At 40.4% G+C, this 23,439-nt stretch overlaps 1 protein-coding gene across 1 annotated transcript in view; it reads left to right on the forward strand.

Moving 5' to 3' along the window:
- Window positions 1-9,368: 9,368 nt before the first annotated feature.
- GRIK2 (glutamate ionotropic receptor kainate type subunit 2) overlaps window positions 9,369-23,439 on the forward strand; it is a 601,587-nt gene continuing 587,516 nt past the window's right edge. The window contains exon 1 of the mRNA XM_077811691.1: window positions 9,369-9,483. Coding sequence (XP_077667817.1) covers window positions 9,369-9,483 — 115 coding nt within the window. The remainder of the gene's footprint in view (window positions 9,484-23,439) is intronic.

A 23,439-nucleotide genomic window follows, 5' to 3' on the forward strand; every position in this document is an offset into this window, starting at 1 on the left:
AAATACAGTGGGGAGATTTATATACTCAGAGAACATGAAACAATGGGTGTTACCATACACACTGTAAGGAGAGTGATCAGGTAAGGTGAGCTATTACCAGCAGGAGAGCGGGCGGGGTGCAGGAGCGGAAGGGGTCTTTTGTAGTGATAATCAAGGTGGGCCATTTCCAGCAGTTGACAAGAACCTCTGAGAAACAGCGGGAATAAACATGGGGAAATAGTTTTACTTTGTGTAGTGACCCATCCACTCCCAGTCTTTATTCAAGCCTAAGTTAATTGTGTCCAGTTTGCAAATTAATTCCAATTCAGCAGTCTCTCATTAGAGTCTATTTTTGAAGTTTTTTTGTTGAAGAATTGCCACTTTTAGGTCAGTAATTGAGTGACCAAAGAGTACTTTTCTACGTGAGGAGAGCAGTACTATTTTATCATTAATGCAATAGGACATAGCTATGTGGGAGTCCATGTAATTCCATTCAAAGTTCTTAACAGCAGAACTGAACAAACAATAGAAAACATTTTTATGAAAATATTTACCAAATAATCATCCATTTTGTTTAAATCTGTAATTTTAGTCAAAACTTCAAAAACTCAATTTTGACTACTTTGTAGCAAGTAAAAAAATCAGATTTTAGTGTTTGAAAAAGTCATCCTGTTTTTTTGGGAGGACGGGGGTCCGGTGTCAGAATTTGAAATTCTGAAGTCAAATTCTGAAAAGTTTCAATGAGCTCTGCTTAATGAATTGTTGCCCATGATTCTATATGCTCTGATTTATGCCATTACCTAGGTTTCTTTGATAACTTTGAGCTACAGTTTCCTGATGACCCTTCCGAGTCTTTCCATATTGTCAGTGCCCATTGTTTTCCTAATACAACTGCTGGAGTTTTAACTAGATGGAAAGGTATGCCACTTAGGAGTATGCGAAGACTTGAAACTAAGGAGACCCCGGTTCTCTGCCCAGTCTGCCGCTGACTTGATGTGTGACTTTGTGCAGGTCACTTAACTTTCTCCATTTGGAAAATGCTGATAATGAAATCTTTGTAAAGTACTTTAAGTTCTCTGGATGATAAATGCTAAAAATATTACCTAGGCTTTTGGGAATCTGATATTTCATGTCTCATGGGGGGACAGATTTAGGGAAAGGTATTGCTGGGCTGTGAAAAGAGCGGGAGATAGATCTCTTGGGCATATTAATTCATCCTGCGCAATAAAGGGAGATGTGAAGTAACCGCTTTCTCCCCAAAGAAACAATAGAGGTGAAACTGACCCGTATGCCACCCATTGTCAACTTGGAATAGCTATGTCCTTTTAAGGACTGAAATGCCACACTAGTTTTATCCCTCTCCCCTTTTCTCCTCCTAAAAACATATACCAGAGTCTCATCTATATATGCCAATATTTTGAGATAAGAGTCTGGATCATAATTATAATTAATCATAAATAATAAACCAAAGTAGGTTGAACCATCAAGTCATTTGAGATCAAAATATTAATTTTTCAGTTGATTTAACATGACATCCCCTCCCCCAGTTGATTTGAAGTTGATTTGACCCTCAGGCACTTCTGCTGCAGTTTGCATTGTCGTGGAGATCTTTTAATAGACTTAGTCAATGTCCCCAGGATTCCTTTCTCTTTAACCTCAGGGTGCCAATGGGTTCAGCTTCTCCGCTAACCCACCCCACAAGGGAGCTCTGCCAAACCTGATCTCCCCGCTTCTGTTCAACCCCCATCCCCAACCACTTTTAACCTCGTATGGTTAATACGAGTGTTTCCCTATGCGAGTGTATTTGGTCTGTGCACAAGCGATCGCCATTACAGCCTCGGGCAAATTAAGCGGCTAATGAATTTTCTGTCGGCCACGGAAGTAATTAAGCTGTGTACTATGGGGCCGATTAAGCTGCAAGTCACAGCAACCCGAGCCCAATCGCAGAGAGTCAGTCGCGCGTCTGTACTGCCGGCTTTTTGCTGCACAATGGAATCATTGACTATTTATTTACTCTGCACAAGAAGTCTGCTGTTTACTTAATTACAGGAGCTTTTCAGCTCCCAAAAAAACTAACTCTTTGAGGTCCCTCCGCCCCACCGCCCCCTGGAAACCAGCTCATTGATTGCAGCTGGAGATTGTTTCTGTAATTTTTAAGCAGCTCTTTTTTGGGGGGGGGGGGGAGGAGTGTAAACAGCACTTCATGAGGGGCAACATCTGTAATACTGCAGGTCGTACCCCAGGTAGGAAGCAGAACCCAGGGGAAGATAGGAGAGCCGGGAATTCCTCTAAAGCTTCCAGGCATAGCTGAGCTGGAAATCAAGAACGCAGGGGGAAGCTACAGTTAGGAAAGCAGGAGAATTCCTGTCATGCTTCCACGTAGGTCTCAAGTGGGAGGCAGAAAACAGAGGGAGAATGGGAAACTCCTGTCATGCTGCATAGAGACCTGAACAGGGGAGAGCAGAATGCATGGAATTCCTGCAGCGCTGCTTTAAAGCAGGGCAGGGCTCGGGCTTGCTGGCTGGGCAAGTGGGACAGGCTCCTCTGCTTCTACAGTTAATTTCTGAGCCTTAGACCTATCAGAAGCGAGTTCCAGTAATGTTGCGGATCAGGTCGCGTTAGGGAGCAAGTCAGAGAGGGAGATGGTAGATGTTTGATCAGACCTTCCCATTAGCTGTTCTTTTTCTTTCTTCCTTTCCAGTACTATGGTCTTTAACATCTCAGTTCACTCTTCTAACCTCTGCATCTTTGTCCGTCCCCCCCACCCCAGCAATTCGCCTCCACCCCTTACATTCTCACAGTGCTGGGACTCCACTCCTGCCTAGTGGGGGCGGGAGGAGGGGGGGGGGAGAGTGCCAGAACTCAGCTCCTTCCCACTTTTAGAACTGTGTATTCAAGCAGGGAGGGCAAGAGGAATCCCTCATGGGGAAGCAATAGGGGGATGTAGCCAAAGGGAACTAGATTTGTACATGTTAATACCTTCCTAAACCCCAAGACAGCTGCTCTTGAAGAATAAATGCAGACCCTGTTCCCACAGCAGGCTATAGGGAACTCAGCTTCCTTGATGGTATTTTGCACATAAGGACAGCTTGAGTTCCTTAGCTCTTCAACCCCTGATTCTGCCCTCCTTCTCCCTCCCTTTAAAAAAAATAATACTCAGCGTTGCTATACAATTGGCAGCGGGAGGTTCCAAACCCGACGTGTGTCATAGACTCCCTCGGGGTCGGCTTTATGGTTCTGCGGTGCCCCCAAGCCAAAATGTGGCGTCCGGCTCGCGGCCGCCTTTGGCCCCAGCTGCGAGAGCCGAGCTCTGTGCCAGGAGGTGTCTGCAGCAGAGCTTGCCCACGCCTGCGGGGGAGGGACTGGGCCGAAAGAGCAGGGTCACAAGCAGCCACCCGCCTGGCTTGTGCTTGAGGCAGGCTGGGCTGGGGGTGTGAGCGGTGTGTGGGGCGCTTTGGGGGCCCGGCGGTGGTGGAGCGGGAAAAGGAGCTCTGTGCCTTTAAAGGGCGCTGTGCAGAGCTCCGGGCAGGAGGCGTGTCTCTTTGCCGGGCTGCAGCTGCCGCCGCCGCTGCTGCTTTCACTCGCGCTCCGCGCGCCGGCCGCACCTCGCCCCCACAGCCCCGCCAACTGCTGCGCTACTTTGAGGGCAGCATCCGTCCCGGGCTCTGCCTGCCCCGCGCACGCGGCCAGCCCCGCCGAGCACCTGTTCGCCGCGCAAGGTAAGAACTGCCCTCCGGGGCAGGACCCCGGCCGCTCGAGGGGCTCGCTGCCTCTTTGAGAGCCGTGCGTGGTTATTTGTCCTGCCCTCTTTGGAAGGGGGCAAGAAGGGGGCGGGCGGGCAAGCTGGCACCCGGGAGCTGCCGGGCTGGTGATTGCCCCGGGCGTGGTTTGTTGTAAGTGGCATTGTCGGGGTTTCTTTGAACAAATTCAGTCCGGCTTGCAGCTGTCTGAGCTGGGCACCGCTGCCTACCAGATTCCTAGGGACTGTCTAGATATCAGTCATCCAGCTGGCAAACCCAGTCCCCCAGGTTAGAGCAACAAAAGCAACACCAGCTTCCCCCAAAGTATCCCGGAGATATCTGTTGCTTTGGCTCTCCGGCGCTATATCGCCACGATGTGCCAGGGCAGAATCCGAGTTAGCTTCAAAAGCTTGAGGGGTGTAATCTCCCCTTGGGACCCTGCTTACTTCCTTCTCCGGGGTCACGATTTTGTCTTAAAAATGCATCAAGTCGCCTTCCTTAGAAGACTAGCCATGTGAGGAGAAAGGATGAGACGTGCTCTAACTTGGTGGACAATAGTCTGTACTTCATCTGATGTCTCCCCCCCCCCCTTTCTCTGCTCCCTTCCTCCGTCCAGTCATTTACTACCTTATACAACCAGCCGTCTACTCTATGATAGCCAGTCCTGTCGTTATTGATCAAAGATGAAATTCCACATTCTTTGAGAAGCCACCCATTGTTAACCTGGCTAGTGTCTGTGGCTCTCTGTATTCAAGGGGAAACCTTCCTTTCTGTTCCATGTAGTCGTGACTGCTAATACAGCGTGTGCAGTGAAAATGAAGGAATGCGTTCAAATGAAAACGCTCCCTTCATTTTTTCTTAAAAACTTGTTGGTGGAATAAAAAAAAAATCTTTCCCCCACCTTTTCCAGATACTGGTGTGTGTGTGTGTGTGGGGGGGGAAGCTGATGTATGGGGAAAGCCATGCATGTTTGCTTTTGCTGCTTAAAATATGCTAAGAGTGCATTGCTGTGAAGTCCAAAAGTGCCTGAACAAGTAAATCTATTACATCCTCAGTTCGTTAATTAGGATGCACGTCTCTCCAGCAGCTAAAAAATTAATTACCATCTTAAAATGTCATTAATCATCGGCGCAGCAGAAACTTGGTTTTAAATCTGGACTAAGCTAATAACAGACAAGGGGGACCTACCGTTTTTATAGCTTGTGGGAGTGGAGTGCAAGTGGGCCGCGTTGTGTTTTCTTTAACTGATAACATCAACATTAATTTTAGTACTTTGGCAAACGTTTAAAGGGGTGGACCGGGTTACTGATTTGTCAGCAAATCTGCAATACTTCTGTGTACCGATCTGGTGGGGTTGGTCAGGTGTTGCAGGAGGCTACTGCTTTCCTCTCACCAGATTGCAACAGCAGGACGACTCTGGTGGCCGACAAGTCTGAGGCGTTAGCAACGATTCACCGAAAAATGTCCAAGGAACAAAGTGTCAGGGACCATATGTCACATGCCGATTCTACATTTCTCTCTGTTATCCTTGTGAGGGAAGCGATCAGGAAGTTAAGCGACGTAAGGCCCATGATATACAAGCTCTGTAGTCAGTTCTTAGTTATGTAGCTGATAATGGAAAGAATTGTCTTAAATTGTTGTGGTAAAAATGTATATCCCAGCAGGTGGCAGCTAAATGGAACTAGATTAACTTTTAGTATAAGAAAAGGACATAAATATATACTCTGAAGAAGAAAGACCTTGGTAATCAGGTAAAAGGTTAATCATTTAAATGTAATCGCTTAAGGTAATTCTTTAAATACACAATTTAAACGAATCCCCCTTTTCCTAAGGAAACATTATTTACATAAGATCATTGTATACACAGGGCACACACACACACACACAATTAGTAGGCTTTTAATACCCAGCATAGTTTTTAATTAACTTATGCAATGTCTACTTAAGTTTTTTTTTTTTTTGTAGCTGAAACATGTATTTTCATATCTGCTTCCCTGTGCGCTGGCCCTGGATACTAAAAACATGTAGCTACCAGGCTCCGTATGGTGAAGTTGAAGAACAAAACAAGACTTATAACAAGAAACTGAATATTTCAACCCTATTGTGGCGGATTATTGGTATGTGGAGGATAGGATCCCAGTGGACACCAGCTTCAGCTAGCCCTATATCAGAAAAGGATTGAATAGCGGGGTTGACAAGCATTGAAAAGACCAGCTCCCTCAGTAAAATACTGTATAATTAGCCGTGTTAATCCTTTAGATGTGTACAGTACTGGGAACGAAAATGCAATGAGGGGTGCTATGGGGCTTTTCAGTTTCCATACTAAAAATAGTTTAGAAGAGAGAGAGTTTTTTTAAAAGGTGTTTAATAATGGAGAAATGAAACTGAAATCCTCTTAACAGATGGGAATCTGGAGGTGGTGGAGTTTGAGGCTTTAGCTAATTATATATTTTATAAATGGGTTTTAGCCACCAAATGTAGGCAAATGTGTGTTTTTTTTTTTTTTACTGAGTTTTAAATATTCGGTGGCTTGCAAGACATTCCTTACCAGAAAGTAAGGACGCCATGTAAGAATTCTGAGTTAACCACAATCTTCCTTGAGAAAGATATTTTCATAAGATACTAGAGAAATGTATGGTAGGACATAGGAGATATTCAAGGCAACCCTGTGAAATACCAATAAAAACACAGTCCAGCCAACATAGTAAAGAATAGAGTGTATCTTTAAAAGTGTAGATAAAATACATTAATTCCCTTTCTGTATTGGGAAACTATTGGAGGGGGGAAATGTATTTTGACACCTAAAATCACACACGGCTTAGGTAATATAGCTCAACAGCAATAAGGCTTAAGGAGTGGTGCTCTCCGTGGTGCTGAAAAGGGAATGCAGTCCTCCTATCGACACCGTATTTCAGCAGGACAGGTCCAGTCACTGTCCATGGTGGTGAGTGCTGTCAGGTTAGTGTTGGACGGTTATTGAGCGTGAAAAGTTAGTTTGAGTGTCATGCGTGTGCACAGGTTTTGGAATGTAGAATACTGAACATCTAATTTTAAAAGCCATTTATAATGGATGGTTTTGAAGTTTCAGTGATTGTATAAGATCCTTGGCAAGTTGGGAATTTTGTTAGGATTTTTTTATATCAGGTAGCTGCCTATTTGTCCAGGTAGTTTAGAAAATAAGTTTGGATAACAGATGGTTAAAATTGTTTGTTTTCATTTCTTGATTAATGCGCTGCATTTACAAAAGAAGACAATGAATCTTATAATTTCCCATGCTTTTTTAAAGTTCATTCTATAAATAGTGCTACATTCTGATAATTCGCAACACAATGAGCATTTGAAGATACCTAACCTCCGCTAATTCATCACTGTAGCAAAATTAAGAATGCTCAGGTCAGTTTTATACATACCACCCAGGTCGGTTTTATTCCTCCTTGGACCAAGATAAGATATGAACAGATAGATCAGAGTAAATGAAACAGCAAATAAATGAAAGAATACCTCAAACTCTACATTTTCCTGAGAGTTATTCTAAATGGGAACTGAAGGAGTCGCTAGATATCCTTGCTTTTAGCACTAGGTGTTCTTTTTAGAGTACTCCAATAGTCAAATCATTTGACTGAATTCCCTGCTAGACTGCAGAACTAGCCATTCATGATACTTATGTTTGACACTGCAGTTATGCCTCCATTTTAAAGACAAGAAATCAGTAATGTTTAATAATCCCCTCGCAGAATATTTTATCAGCATTTTTACAATATATGAAGAAGATATGGGCAGATAAAATCAGGGTAGAAAGGGTAGAAAGTTATTGTGAATTGTTAACACTTTTAGGGACACATGGCTTCTAGAACATAGGTAATTTCATTTTAGTATCACTTATTCTGCATGTCTAAAGTATGCATAGAATTATTAAGAATTAACCATAACTCACGTCTGTGTTGTTACACTTCTGATAGGTTCAAGAATGTGTTTCTTCAGTCTGACGTTCTGTAAAGCCAAATCTATGCTGTCTTCATCTGTGATAAAAATCTCTCTCATTGAGATTTTCTTCAGCACTAAAGAGAGGGCAGAGCCCAGGCAGACTACAGTTTAATCTGCCTTCATTTTCCTTATGGGATACTAGGAATGGTCTCTTAATATCTATAATAAAAACCTAAAATAGCTTCAGTGAAAGCTTCACTTTCAGATTTTTTTTTTTAAATCTCTGTCCATTCTCGACCAATGTGTTTTTAATGAATGCACATAGGAGCGAATACACAATTCAAAGTATCTTAATTGTTTTTCCAAGGAAAATCTGAATGTTGCTGAAAATGAGTGCACCTTTATATGGAATACAATAAGAAAAAAAAAAGTCCAGAGCTGTTTTAAGATGCAAATTAAATGTCCCAGAAGCAAACTAGCAAGCACTGTTATACTTACTGAGGATAGTGGAATATTATGTGTATTTAGACTACACTCCCATTTTAACCATAGGTCTCGCTATGCAAGTATAAACAGTAGAACCTTAATAAAATCACAGTGAAAGAGAGTTTAGTACCAAAGATAGGCATTTTGGACTGTAGCATATGAAACCTGTAAATCCACACATCCTCTCTTTCAAATAGCATTGTCGTTTTAAGCAAACTGAGCGAAATGAATATGTAGGACTTTCAATTCAGAATTAGATTTATTTATTTTTTTAACACTGCAAAATTGTTCTGTACTTTGCTAAAGCTTGGATGTTCAATGATCAGAGTCCCCTACAAGTTGCCAAAAGACAGTCAGCATACAAGTCATGGCGTTTACATTAATAGCATTAAATGTGCATAAGTATTAGAAAGTGAATTAAACTATTGGGACCTTTTTAGCCTAAGCCTTAGCCGGATACCCTTCATGACATACGGTCACCCCTTGTAATACCTCCTCTTGCAGAACTCTGAGGCTAAGTGATTTCCACCCAGCTAGTCAGCTGTTAAAATTCATGAACTGATTTTTATAGAACCGCGCGCGCACGTACACCATAGCTGCCCCTTTGCAGGAAAATAGCTATTGTTGAAAATAAACAAAAATAATAATTGTACGCACGTCAGTAAAACGGAGCTGATTTTTCAACAACGCGAGGCGATCAGGTCGGTTGCATGGCAGAAATTGGGAAGGCTGTCTGGCAGGCAGCCGTAAGAAGCGAAGAGCTATCTCAAATTTTCTCACTTAATCTTGGCTTCACGTCAGAAGCTGTGCAGCAGTGCAGTAGAATGGGAGCACAGCAAAAGCTTCGCTACTAAAACGCCTGGAGCTCGCTGACTCTCGTTATGTGGCGATAGCTCAGCGATTTCTCGAGCTGGATTACTTATTGATTTCCCTCCTTTCTTGCTTCCCAGGTTTACCCGGCTGGACATTGTGTGTGTTTGGATTTCGCGAGGATTCTCCCTTGACTAACATGGATGTCCCACCATTCCTTGCAGTTGAAGGTTGCTCCTTGGCGCAGTGAATGAAGAACATGCAGGGATTGCTAATGGGTTTGGGAAGCGTAGACTCTCTCCTCTCTCTGTGACCATGCCGTGATCGTGTCTGAGGGCTAACAGTCTACGTATCCTCATTCTTACCCTACCGGGGAACCTGACGCTTAGAAGGGGGAAGTAAGGCAGCGCGTGTGTGCATAGAAACACCATGAAGATTATTTCCCCGATTCTAACTAATCCAGTCTTCAGATGCACCATTAGACTCCTTCTTTGCTTTTTGTGGATTGGATATTCGCAAGGAACTACACATGTGTTAAGATTTGGTAAGATTTCCCCTGCACTTTACATTGTGTATTTCAAGCTGAATAGTTATATGCATGATTATGTCAATAGGTGGGGAGCAGGGAGAGATACGAGGCTCCGGGGGATGCTTTTGGAGTCAGTTACCGAAGACCCTCTTTATTTTGTGTCCGCATGGCTAAATTAATGTTTGGTTTTTGTGTCGCCGATTATAGTAATAAATAATCATAGGGAAAAAAAATGACTGTCAAACGTGCTTCCCGGAAGCTCTGCGGGGTGATCAGAGCTTGTGTGGTTTCCTCGTGCTGTGCCTTTTTTGTTTCCATAGCAGTAGGAAACGCGGCTAAAATAGCTGTTGATTAGTTAACAATCTGACAACTAGTTGGTGAGTTTCGACCTCCAGCTTTTCCATGGCCCTCTCTGAGTTGGAGCGTCAGGGCAGATTCAGTATTAATGTGACACTGGAAGAGACCTTCAGTTCTGTTGTTCTTTTAGTTTACTTTAGTGGGGGTTCCGCTGTAGTAGAACAGATTCTTTATCAACAATTAGTGGGATACCAAAGAGGCATTGATGCAGGGCTATGACACATTTCAGAAAAGCTCCTCTCATCAGGGAAAATGACTTGGTCATTATTTCCCCTGTAAGACAAAGAGACTGGGAGATGTCACAGGCAGATCAGTGAAAGCAAGCGTAGCGGTGTCCCAGATCAAAGAAATACTCAGCGTCTCGTGGAAACTAGTATTAGAAACCGGGAGTGACATTTCTGATAGAAAGCCTCCCACATATAGGGTTGCTTCAGGGGAGCAGAAGCAAGAGGAATGTTCAACAACAGCTCGAAGCTCATGTTGTTTCTTGCCATTGGGGCAGACCTGGGCATGAAAAGTTCTGCTAAGTAAGAGTTAAGGTGGTGAGAATTGCGAAGAGCACTGAACCATTCAGCAATCGCCAGCCTAAGTGGTACTAGCTTAGTGTTTGTGTGTGACTTACTCTCTCAGATTGTACACACGTTGGAAAAGTTGCCGTGCCAAACAAGCCCATCCTGTGTGCCAGCTTGTTATGTATGCAAAAGAAAATACTGCTTTTTCTTTTCTGTAGCTTCATTTTTACACTGTAGCAACTGCAGGAGCCATAAATAGCTCTCGTTTGCTTGGGAAGGGTAGAATGTCTTGCAGTTTTTTTAAAAAAAAATCATTTTCGTGTTGAATGGAAGGCTGGTAATGATTAAGAAGGCGACTGGTTGCTATTGATCTCGTGTGCTGAATTCCTAGTGTACTTTCTTTTGCCTTCATCTGGTCTAAAGGTGGTGCTTAAGGCACGTTGCTCTTAGCAACCATCTTCAGGAATGCTTGTTTCTTTGGACACGGCTAAACAGGTCCATATATCATCGCGGGGTTTATTTTGCATTGAATCGGCTCCGTTGGCATTGCAGTGCAATCATGCAAGGGCTGAATGTCGCCTGGCGCTGCCCAGTTATCCGTCTGTACCCGAAACAGGTTCACAATTGTTGCTGAGCGTTGGTATCTGTGCGTTTGAATTTCTTGCAGAGGTAGCTATGAAAACAAGCACCCTTCCATCCCCACCATCGCAAACGCTGATTTGAGGGGTAATTGAAGCTGTCCTCGTCAGTAGCCGCATCCTTGTTGAATTGTGAGGCTGGAACACTTATTAGAATATCATTGATCAACCTGTGTTTTTATGTTAGAAAAATAACAATCTTAAGGTCACAGCGGGGTTTTATAGGGTGCCTTTTCCAAAGGGCTGCCTCTTGGCAGCATATAGTGTGTTTTTTCTAGACTAACTTCCTTTCCCAATCTGTCTCCCGGACATACATCTCGGTTTTGGGGTTAGACTCCGGTGGCTGGTGTTCACATTGGTTTGCTGCAACAAACTAGAAAGTCACTTTGGAAGCATTTGGTGCCTTTCTGTGCTCAAAAAGTCACCTTTTCTCTCGGTCTCTGCGGGTTGGGGGCGGGGCGGCAAAGTTATTTTTTTTCTCATGTGGAGTCCTGGGAGTGAGGGAAAGGGCTTCTTTTTGCTTGTCAGCGTGGCCTGTTGCAGGTCTGTCGTTGTGATCGAGTTTAGCTTTTAATTTCGTCCAGGAGTAAAACTGCCCTTATGCCCAATGTGTAAGAGAAGGGCTGTGCGTTCCCAGGAGGGTCAGATCATTTGGCTGGGGGAAGCTGGAAATAACAACTGTGTAATGAAAATCTTGAATTATTGTAAGTGGTAATCCTATCGCGCCCCCCTCTCCCCGGCCCCCGTTCCCACCGTGCTACATGCCACTCCGAAATGCCCTTGCTACTGAACTGATGGGTTGTCTCTTGTTGCCCATCGGAGTTTTCCATGGGTCTAGGCGGGAGCGCAGAAGATTCCCTTTAAAAGGCAGCCTGCCAGCCCCCGCGTTTCCTTCCTCGCTAGCAGCGCTATGGCAACAGGGGAGATCTCGTAGCTTGCCAAAGCTCCAGCCCCCTCATTCTTCCTGTGCAAATGAACCCACGATAGGGGTTGTCCTTCCCACGTTGTCCTTCCCACGGCTGTGCCACTGTTGGGACTAGCCGGCGTGTCCTACAGCCTCTCTCTCTCTCTTCAAGCTACTTTTCAGCAACAGCACAGGAAAGCCGAATGCACGGGTTATTTGTCATAGGCAGACTTACTTTTATCCACGCGCTTTGGATCGAACCCAGGAATGGCTGATAACTAACTCTCTAGTAGCCTTAAGTCAACCTACCCTTCACCCATCCAGTCCAGTTGCAGGAAAAATGCCTGCGTGGATTTCTGACTCCTGTTGCTGGAGCAGGACCAGCTAATATTTTGGCACCGCAATAAAGCGATCCCTTATAAATGGCATACAGCCAAATCTCTCGTTGCAGTTCCTGAATACTTTCCTATACACAAGCCCAGAAAACAATAGGCACGAGGCATGCACCCATGATAGTCATGAATTTGAAAGAGAATTAAGGCAAGGCACTGAAAATAGTATTGTGATTATAACACGAGGGTCTAAATTTAGAATAAAAAGAAAGGTCAGGATGGTGTCTTATCATTTGCATCACTGTTGTCTCCGCTGTGTTAAGTCAAACTCTGGCAGAAATCCATACTTTTGCTCTTGGAGTTATACAAAAGCAGAAATGCATAGGTAAGTCGGTCCGTGGTTTTTAAATTTACTGTTGACTTATAAGAAAAGCAGGCCCTATAACCTGAAACAAATACATCTCTGTAGACATCATTAAGCCACTCCATAAATCAGTCCACCTTCACCGCCACTCATGATGGTCTTTCCATCACTATATTTTTGTTTGCCCACAGCAGCCTAATGACACGCAAAGGTGGGGTTACTGTGTTAGTGAGAGCTCCAGACCAAAGCATTTCAGGAAAAGCAACTTTGGCTAATGCTGAGTTTAGATGCACCTACTACTGACTCTTGGATTTTTTTTTTTTAAATGTCCACGATATTTTCCTAGTGCATAATCACCTCCCCAGTCTCCTCTTCAGAGCACCACAAGCTGATCAGAAGCAAGCAGTGTTTAAGAACTGGAGTCCTCTGGTTCTAACAAAACAAAACTGGACAAAGGCACTGGGAGGTAGCAGGAATCCTGGTGTAAAAGCAGCGCCCAGTAAGTACTGTTAGTACTAAGAGGTTAATCATGACAACTACATACAGTTTATAACAACAGTGACAATTCATCACTCTCCAGTGTGGTATGGGACAATAGAGCATTTAAAAACATTTGGCTACTTCAAGTAACCTATTTTAGATGTTTTGAGCATTTTAAAATGCCTCATCTTATTTAAATTGCACCTTTCAGGATTTCTAATTCATGCTAGGCCCTTGCTATATTTAACAGCAGGAATCTGAGGCCAGACAGATCCCGTTTTCTCTTTGTCCTGGTAGTGCATGGACATCATCAGCGTGACAACTGGCTGGAATCAGGAGAACAGAATTTGGTCACTAGGGATTAATTTACGTTTCCTCTAATTACAAGTGTTGTCCGTGAATGTATATTGAAGACACAAAGCTCTGAACTGTGAGTGGTCCCTTGACCGTATGTCACTCCCTCTCTTCTCTTTATTTTCAATGTCACTGTAAAAACAATCCTACAAGGAAATGAAATCACAAAATGCCACTTCAACATACACAAAAGAAAGGAAGGCTGAGAATCAGGACTACAACTCCCTATAGAAAGTGACCTTTTGTTGCTCAGATGTTGTGGATGTCTCCAATAAAAAAAGATTTCAAGCCTATGGGGGGATGTAGCTGAATATTGTGAGTTAGTTACTCTTCTAAACTTACTTGCACAGATTCTTTCCCCTGAGGGTGCAATAGCAAAGGAAGCTCCAACTCTCTAGGGGAATGCGGTGGAACTGTCAGAACTGCAAGAACTTCAGGTTGAACTCTGAAAAGCAACTAAACTGAGACCATCTCAAAGAAAGCGTAGGAAATATTGATCCGTTCCCTTATCAGCCCCTTCAAGTATTACATATGCCTGTTTGCCCTTCATCAAATTGGAGAAAATATGTTCAGAAAACAACTGAAAGTGGTTTTATTGTCTTAAAAATAAAAAAGAAAACTCACCTTATTTTTGGTCTCTTTTCTAATGGCTCCCAGTGACAGGAATGACTGCACAGCAGGGGCTTCTTCAATGAAGATTTGGCATTTGGGCTTCATCGCTGTTGTTGCTCTGTTGTGTTCATTCCCACTGAGCCAAATGAGTCTTTTCATAGAAACTTTTACCATGTGCCTGAATAAGTAAGACACTACATGGCCAGCAGCTGGAATGCACTCCTAATGCCATCACGGATGGCCAGTTATGTATTACTGACCATTTTGCCAGACCATCATTAAAACTAGCAAAGACTCTACGTAGCATACAGGGAAAGCTGGCTTTCTGGACACTGAGATCATATAGTTTGCAGGCTCCCCAGACATACATTTATACCTCTTGGGCAATAGTGTTTTATTACTTTGTACTCTGTGTTAGGCATCTCAAGTGTGGAGTTTCTTTCCATTTGGTTCCTTTTCCACCGACATGACTGTACATTGCCATTGCAATCCCCAAACTGGGAAGGTAAAGTCAGACTGAGTTTAAGTGGAAGGATCTAGTCTATTTACCCATCTTTCTACACGTACTTAATCTATGCGTGTGCACATGTGGGGGGCGAGGGGGAGGGAGAAGAGAGGGGATATCCGCCTTCAGATCAGGGAAACGGTGAAATCTGGAAAAGAGCTGTCGGGTTCAGCAGCCCTTAAAGATTCAGGACTGCTGTATTTCTTTGCTTATTGGGAGCTAGTGAAAATTTTACTTGCCAAGGGCAAGGAGCTTTCAATGTGTATTAAAGTCCTCAGAGCGAGGTATTCAAAATCTGTCTGAAACACAACAGCAGCAGCAGCAATCTTTGGAGGAAGAGTAAGGTTAAGAGCCCCAGGAAGAAAGGAAGGAGGTGAGAAGCATTGTTATTGACTGGTCCAGATTAAACAGCACAGAGGAAGATTTCAATTTGATAACGTCACAGCCCTTCCTGTTTGTCTTTGCTGCTTCTGCTGACAATTTTGTAAGGTAATTAAACTGGCTGGCTGAAGTCACAGTGGTCACAGGGCGATAAAGACCATTTGGATTTAATGGAATTTAAAAACAACAGTGCACTGCACACAACTCTTACAGAACAAGAATTTTAATGACCCATTCAGGGTGCTGACTAAATAGAATGTCCTGAACAAGTTTAATTGAAAGGGCAAACAAGATTAGCTGTACACAGTCTTTATTGCTGTAGATAGGGGAATTAAAATTATCCTTTTAAAGGACTCATTATTACATTATCAAGATTGAATGCAGGTGAAGTAAGCTGTCTTCGATGTTGAGCTTTTGAAATATTCCTGGATCCCTTTACCCCACTATTTAGAACCAAGCACACTTGTACAAGAATTTGCACACAACTGTGCTATGAATCAAGTGATCAGAAGTATAACTTACTTTTTTATTGACTGTTACTGATCTTTGGAAGTCATGGAAAGTTCAAGTAATGCTTTCAATGTAAATGTGCTTGAAGAGTGAAATGATTTCTGTTACTGGAGATGATAAACCAGAGAAAGATTTACTTGTCTTTTCTAAACGTGAATACTAAGGATTTTCCTTTTAACAAGGAGAAAACCCACTCCCATCAGAAACTAACATGTTTTGCAGTCAATGCAAACAACTGCAAATCTTATGTCTCATATTTAGATTTACATACCTTGTTTTTCATAGTTTTAATCTTTCCTTCCCTTAATATCTTCTACTGAAACTATTAATATATGTTCAGTTAGTAAGTACCTTATTTTCATACTCTCCAATCTGCAAGGCAAATTAATGTTGGCTGAATATTCTTATTATACATGTGCTGTAATGCATGTTAGAAGACTAGATTAAACAATGCACAACATAACATTAGGTCACATTTGAACTGAAACTTGAGGAATCGGAGGTCAGCGTGATGTTAAAGTGCTTGCAAATTCCCATTATTTTGTACTTTATTATTTTTTTGACTATTTTGTTGTTTTAGATCCTTTGTGATATGATGTATAGTAATAATAATGTTAATAATAGTGTTATGTTTGTAAAACAAATTTTAATTTCAAAAGATTCAAAGCATTTTGCAATCGTATTTAAAAATTACATTGTATGTAGTGATCACTTTGTATGTCACTGGAGTGCAGCCTGCGTTGACTGAGTTGATATTTTAACAGCATACAATAATGCTAAAGCAGTTCAGGGCAGTAAATGAAGACTATCTTATTCACTTGAATTAATGGGGAGATTTTATTTAGTCCGGAATTGGAATACACGTATTTGAACGTGACAAAGACATCAGGCCTGCCATGCAATGTGTTTCATGGATCTTAAAGTTGCCAAAAGGCACTTTTTACATCTCATCCAAAAGTCACACTTGGATCAAAATCTGCAAGTAAATAGCAAGGTAGTTTTGCATCCAAGTATTACCTAAGAATTCTTCTTGGGTGAGCCTTCACTCTTCTATAGTAATTTTTGGGAATCCATTCTGACCGTTCTAAGAGAATCTCATAGGCTTAGGAGAGAAATTTCCAGATTCTTCAAAAGGTGCAGAGCTTTTTCTTCCCGGTTAGTTTTGTTTAAATGAATACACAGTAGCTGCATTTCCCACTGCATAATGTCAGACCCATAACTGGATGTCTGTAGTAAGTTGAGGGGTAGTTCAGCATGTAACTATACTGTGATCTTTGTAGAAAACACCATGTCAGCATCCACACAACAGAAGCTCATTTCATTTATTGGGTCAACAACATTGCAAATTTTTATAAGCAGCAGCTGTCTAGTTTGGTTATCCACATTCTGCCCATGACAATTCGCCTCCAGTTTGCTACATTTGATATTCTTCGTGTTCATTCCCGAACTCTGTTAAACTTGTTACATTTCACCACAGAGGTGATTGCATTTAAAAGGTAGGTGAAGCAAATCCTACATACTTGTTTTTAATTTTTTTGGGATGAAAACCCCTGCTTAAAGGAAGATTTTATTACTTATTATGGTTACTAAAACAACTTAGGGACACATGCACTTTACATCGGGGGCATAACACATTTTCCAAATATATGTTTGTCATTTATTATATAATATAAATATTAAATATGACATGTTCCCCCTCCCCCACCTTTTTGCTGTTATGGAAACAATTTATTAGGCCCATTCTGCAATCATTTATTACACAAATAATGCAACTGACTTCAACGTATATGAATAAAGATCAGATGACTGATTTATACTTTTACACAGATTATAGCAGTAAGCAGCAGTATGTCTTACATGGTCACAAAATAATTTTACAGATGAACTGCAAAGGAAAGAAAAATGGGATTGTCTTTTTTCCCTATCCTTTGTTTACAAAAAAATAAAAATATTTGTTACTTCTTTTTTGCAAGGTCTTGGACTTCCTAACTTTGATGGGGAAACTCCATGGATGACTGGAAAACTAATCAGTTTACGACCTCAGATATATGGAGAAAGTGAAATCAGAATGAGAGAATGTGACTCTTTTTTTTTTTTTTTTTTTATCAGACTATTTAAAGCTATTTGTTTTTGTTACACCTACTTACCTCAAGCTCCCTAAGGGCGGGGAAATATTTTAAAGAAAGATTTTTTTTAAACATTCAACAGCCTTGTCTTTAAATTAAAGGCTTGAAAAAATTGGAGCTGAGACCTTTAAGTAGCAAAAATACCAATAGGACTACTAATGGCAGTAAGCACTACACCTGGTAGTAAGTGATTGCAGGATCAGGCCCTGGATTTATAAACTTGTTCTTCCCTACTCCCCAGTGATGTAATAAATGTTTATTACTTTCAACATAACATGTTTGAAGTGACATGCAAATTAGAACCTGCCATTTACTGGACTAATTGAGATTACTGGGTGAGGACCTGATTCTGAAGCCCAGAGAAAGAGAGTCCCCCTGAAGTCAGTACGACTATGCAGTCCTGTTTTGGTTAAGGCCCCAATTCAGCAAGCTGTCTCTAATCAGCAAAGCACTTAAGTATATGCCTAACTTTAAATGCATAATTAAATTTCACTGATTTCAATGGGATGTATGTATGTGGTTAAAGCTAAACACATACATAAGTGCTGAATAAGAATAGTCTTAAGCATATATTTAAGTGCCTTGATGAACTGGGGCCTAACTCTATGGCAAAGCTCCAACTGAAGTCAATGATTAAGTTCATACTGAGAAAATGATGTTTGGACAGCATGTAATCTTGATTTTCAAAGAAAATATTATCCTGTGTTTATACAAAAACAATGCTTTCTTTAAAGCTGTATTTATAATAAACTGACTGCTGGTGAATTCAAAATACTGTTGTTAAAATATTCATTCATGTGTATATACACTCTAATAGGGAAAAAATCAAGTAAATTTATTAAGGATATACTTATAATTGAAGTTGCCATCCATTTGGGCTTTTATGGTTCTGCTATAGTTTATAACTGATATATGTCTATATTTATACCGCTAGTTTAAAGTAACACAATTATGGTATGGCTATAGAACATAACATAATAAAAATAATCAAGTATCCACATTATTTTAACAAGAAATGTGTGAGGTCCACAGCCCACTGTGTTCATATTTATTAAGGCCTTCATCTTTTTTTTTTTTTTTTTTTTTTTTTTTTTTTTGCAAGTAATCAACCGTATTGTTAAGATAATTCTAACTTCTACCTGAACTATTCAGATTGGAATAACTAAAAAACTGGTTATTTTAATTGGTGGGGGATACAGTACTGATTTATATTCATAATTAACTTTGCATCATCCATCAGCAACAAGCACCTTGTCTAGATTATTATAGAAATATATTTTCTTTAGCTGTGTGAGATAGCACAGTGCTGCTGGGGTCGCTTTAGTGTGTCTTATTTTTCATGCCATAGCCATAGGTGTAACTATCAGTTGCATGCACCTTTTAATTTAGCCATTATTCACAATTACATTTTATGTACCAAATTTAGCAGTAACTTAATTTGCAGTGTAAATTACAGGTAGGCTCTGATTTTGATTTTACTTTCACTGTTTTTACAAAAGTGTAACTGCATTTAGTTTTGTGTGGTTACTCCTGATTTTCATCAGAGTAAATGAAATTGGAATCAGACCTGCAAATTATAAGAGAGTTTTAAAATGAGTGTAAATTCACTGCTATGGCACTTCATGATTGTGAGAAACCACATTATACCGTGAGACCAAAGTCGATGAAAATTGCATCTGTTCACTCCAGGTCTCAACTTTGCCTAGAAATGTTAGGGATAGTGTGTAGGCATAAGTGTAAACTGATTGATGTAGTTCCCTTGAAGTCAATGGAGCTATGCTTGTTTACACCAGCTGAGGATCGGACTCTGTATGTGTTTGGAGCAGGGAGTATGTTGCTCTAGTTTATATTCTCCTGTCAGTTGTTTATCTTGCTGCATACTCCTTCTGCCTCCTTTGTGCATGTTTTACACAGTCACTAAATGCTAAGTCAGTGTAAGTTTATGCTTCTTTGCCACTACCCCCACTATAACTGTTTTATGACCAATTTATTCCTGATACGTGATTTATAACACTGACTACATTACTGCTGAATTTGGTCCACAGACTTCCATGGACTTAGCATCCACTCAGCAGCTGTGTTTACTGAATTTGTTCCTGTACATTTATATCTTTTTAATACATGTATAGTATATGCACGTGCGTGCAAGCGCACACACATCCAAATTTTAAAGGTAGGCATGTACAACCAAATTTATACAGTTGCATGGCCAAAGTTTAGAACACAAATATCTGGCTTGCATGTACATAATATGTGTGCGCCTCCCTCTGCTCCATGACCAGTTAGGCATATAAATGGTCATGTGTGCACAGAAGCACTTCATTTGTAACTACTCATCAGTTACTTATATACATAATTAGACATGTTTAACAGTATGCGTGTACTTCTGTGTGCTTCCCTTTGCAACTCTGTGTCTGTGTTCAGAATTTCCAACATCTGTAATGTAATAATATGTAGCACTTTTTATCTTGAAAGAATTATACAAACTTATTATTACTGATCTAATTAAACAACAGTTTGGTTTGTGATTTGTGCTTTTTTTTTTTGCAAAAGCATAACTCACATTAATTTCACTGAGTGTTTTGCCTGAGTGAAAAAAGAGTTAGACTGGGCCTTGTGCAAAAAGTCTATAGCTCCTGGAAAAAAAAGTTTGCTGTATCCTAGTTTAATTGTACTTTTTATTTTTGGCATTTTTTTAATTGAATTCCATATTGTGATACCCTATTCCTGTTCCAGAATTAAGGTCTGTGTGATATCCGTCTGTCCCTCCAGTTCAACTGTATTTTCTGCCCTACCTTTTACTGGATACAGAGATTGAAACTTTGCTATTCTCAACGACCCAAGCAGAAAGATGTCTTTGTCCAACCTGATTGTTCTTTGGCATGTGTGGGCTTTCCCCCAGCTCCCACTTCAAATAATAATACCCCCAAATGTGGTCAATTTCCTCTGTCATCAGTCTGGCAATTTCCTCTGGTCATTTTCCTTTGCCAGCTATCTTTAAGGTACATTCTTTCCTTTCAGGAAACAGTATTACAACAGGGACTATTTCACTGAAGATTGTAGGAGGTATGGACATGAATTTTGATCCCTTTTAATTAGTCTCTTTCTCATCTTATCTCTGTCTTACTGATTTAACAAAATATTTGTGCAGATTTGGGAACCCTTAGGCGTCATGGGATTTATGCCAGTGTAGCTGAGATCAAAATTTGCTAATTAACTCTGCCAGTTATCTTTGTTAGTCCATACAGCCAAAGAAGATGACTACGGACCTGATTCTGGTCTCACACCAGCACAGATCAGGGGTTTCCCTTTGGATCAGATGGAATTTTAAAGTAGTGTGAGACCTTATACTGGTAGAATTTAATTTTATATGTTTGTGAGGCTAAAGGGATGTGGCTTTTTGTTTGTAATGTCATGAGATCTGAATGTGGGTCCTATTTATATATGAAGAAACAAAAATGAAAAAGATTGGATTCTGGTTTCATGTTTTCTGTAAAGCTGTCTAAGCAGTATGTAGTTCATTTGTGCACTAAAGTTTGTGAAACAAAAGTAAATGGCATTCAGTGAGCATTAACCAAAACAGATACTTAGCCAAAAAAAATTAAGTATTTCTGTTGTAATAAATGACAATTTATTAATAGTTTTATAGATTTTTTTTTTTAAGGCCAGAGGGACCATTAGATCATCTAGCGTGACCTGTATAACACAAGCCATAAAATTTCATACAGTTACCCCTATTGAGCCCAATAGCTTCTGTTTGACTAAAGCATCTCTTCCAAAAAGGCATCCAGTCTGGATCTAAAGATTTTGGGGGATGGGGAATCCATCACTTCCCTTCGTAGTTTATCCCATTGGTTAATCCTCCTCCCTTTTTTTTTTTTAAAAAAAAAGTACCTGATTTCTAATTTGAATTTGTCTGGCTTTAATTTCCAGCCATTGGTATTGTTAACTAATATACCATAAAAAAGAACATTAAAGTCATGCAGCGAGACCTTAAAATATTGGGTGGGAAAGCTTCAGAGAATGGTTGGTAATGGTTTGGTTCTTAGTGATCGAATCTTTATTACATTAACTAGAAAGGTTATGCCTGCTGCTTTAGAATTGGTCTCTCAGTAGTAGTAAATGCCACTGGTTTTACTGACAATAACTCATATGCAATCAGACGCTTCCTGTAGTATGTAAAATAAAAGTGACTAATATAGTCATGGAGCCTTAAGATTCCACATTGTCTGGAGCAAGAGAGTGTCTTTTAAGCAAGAACTCTGTGTTGTTCAATGACCTTTATTCTACAGGGCAGGAAATCTCTACATAAAATTTTACAGCTCCAGAATTCCACATTGTCTGTAACTCAAGGAGAAAAGCAAAAACTATATGTGAGAATGTTAAGAAATACGTTTTTTTTTTAGAATATAAGCATCTATTTACCTAAAATCAGCAAGATTATTTGTTCTTTAAAAGTAATTAACATTTTTATATCTGTTACATTTAGGCTTTGCATTTCTTAACGGCAACACACATATTCAACTGGCTATCAGATACATTCTGCTCATCTCAGCAATAGAAAGATAATCATATTCTTCTCCTGGAGTCTTTAAGAAATTCATAGAATAAGTTAAGTGTTATATAAATAATTCATTCTTTTTGCTGCACGTTACAGCACTTAACGAGGACCAATATCAGGACTCAGCACCTTAGGGAAGCTAATTTGTAGCATTATTACTTCTCTCATTTTTATCTGTTCTACGTTGTTTAGAGTTTTCATAACCTAGTATCTTCACAAAAGTCCCCCTTTCTCTGTGATGCCTGAAAAAAACCCTTCCCCTCCACACATATCACTTTTGGTGGCATGCCAAGGAAGACCCATAAACACCTTTTATTTGTCTTTCTGTCAAGAAGTACATAAAAATGTAAGCATTCCTGTTTAATACAAAAGCTAGTCAGTTACTGTCACCTTGTCACTGTCACTCAAACAAATCAAACTAAACTTCAAATACTTTGTATCACATCTCCTGAAATTGGCACCTGAAAAATTACTGTATATTACAAGTTGAATTAAGCTGACATGTACAGCCAAATTCTGTTCTTCGTTTATATCACCACGTAAACAAAGTAATTCCAGCTACTTCAATAAAATTATGCTTGATTTACACTGGTGTAACTGAGATTAGAATTTGGCTGATAGATTATGTGGGGAACTTCTCTTTGGTACAAATAAAAAATAGTAACTATTTAAAAAAGTGACCTGATTTTGGACACCTCAGTTATATGGTACATAATTTGAGACGCTTTTTGGTGCCTGATTTTCCCCTGAGATCCTTAAATGTGCCTGAAAATGGCCACTTGTCACCCCACTCTGGTCAAAGTTTTCAAAAAATTCTGGAATCAATTTGATGATGATCTGAGAGCATTGCTGGTATAACAGAATATAGATCAGCTTTTAGAGCTTAATGATGATGATCACTTATAAAAAGGTTGACAATGATTAGTGATAATAAAAAAAATCTTTTATGAAGAGAGATTATAAAGATAGGGAACGCTTTATCTCAGAACGAAAATTAATAAGAGGAGACATGATAAAAGTACACAATAGTGAATGGTATAGAGAAGGTAAATGGGGAACATTCAGTGAAACTGAAGACTGGCAAATTTAAAACAGATAAAAAGGAAATGCTTTTAATACACAATGCACATTAGAGTGTGGAACTCATTGGCACAAGATATCATTGAGACCAGGGGTTTAAAATTGGTTTAATATTTCTATTTCTATCCGGAGTTGTTCTTTTAAAAAATAAAACATGGAGAGCTTTGGAGTTGATATAAATGATTGTGCTATTCAGCCTAGGACAACCTTTGGGAGTTAGGAGGAATCTTTCCGACTGGTCAGATTTTTTCATAA

Source organism: Eretmochelys imbricata, chromosome 3, assembly GCF_965152235.1.
Source record: "Eretmochelys imbricata isolate rEreImb1 chromosome 3, rEreImb1.hap1, whole genome shotgun sequence".
Lineage (NCBI taxonomy): Eukaryota > Metazoa > Chordata > Testudines > Cheloniidae > Eretmochelys > Eretmochelys imbricata.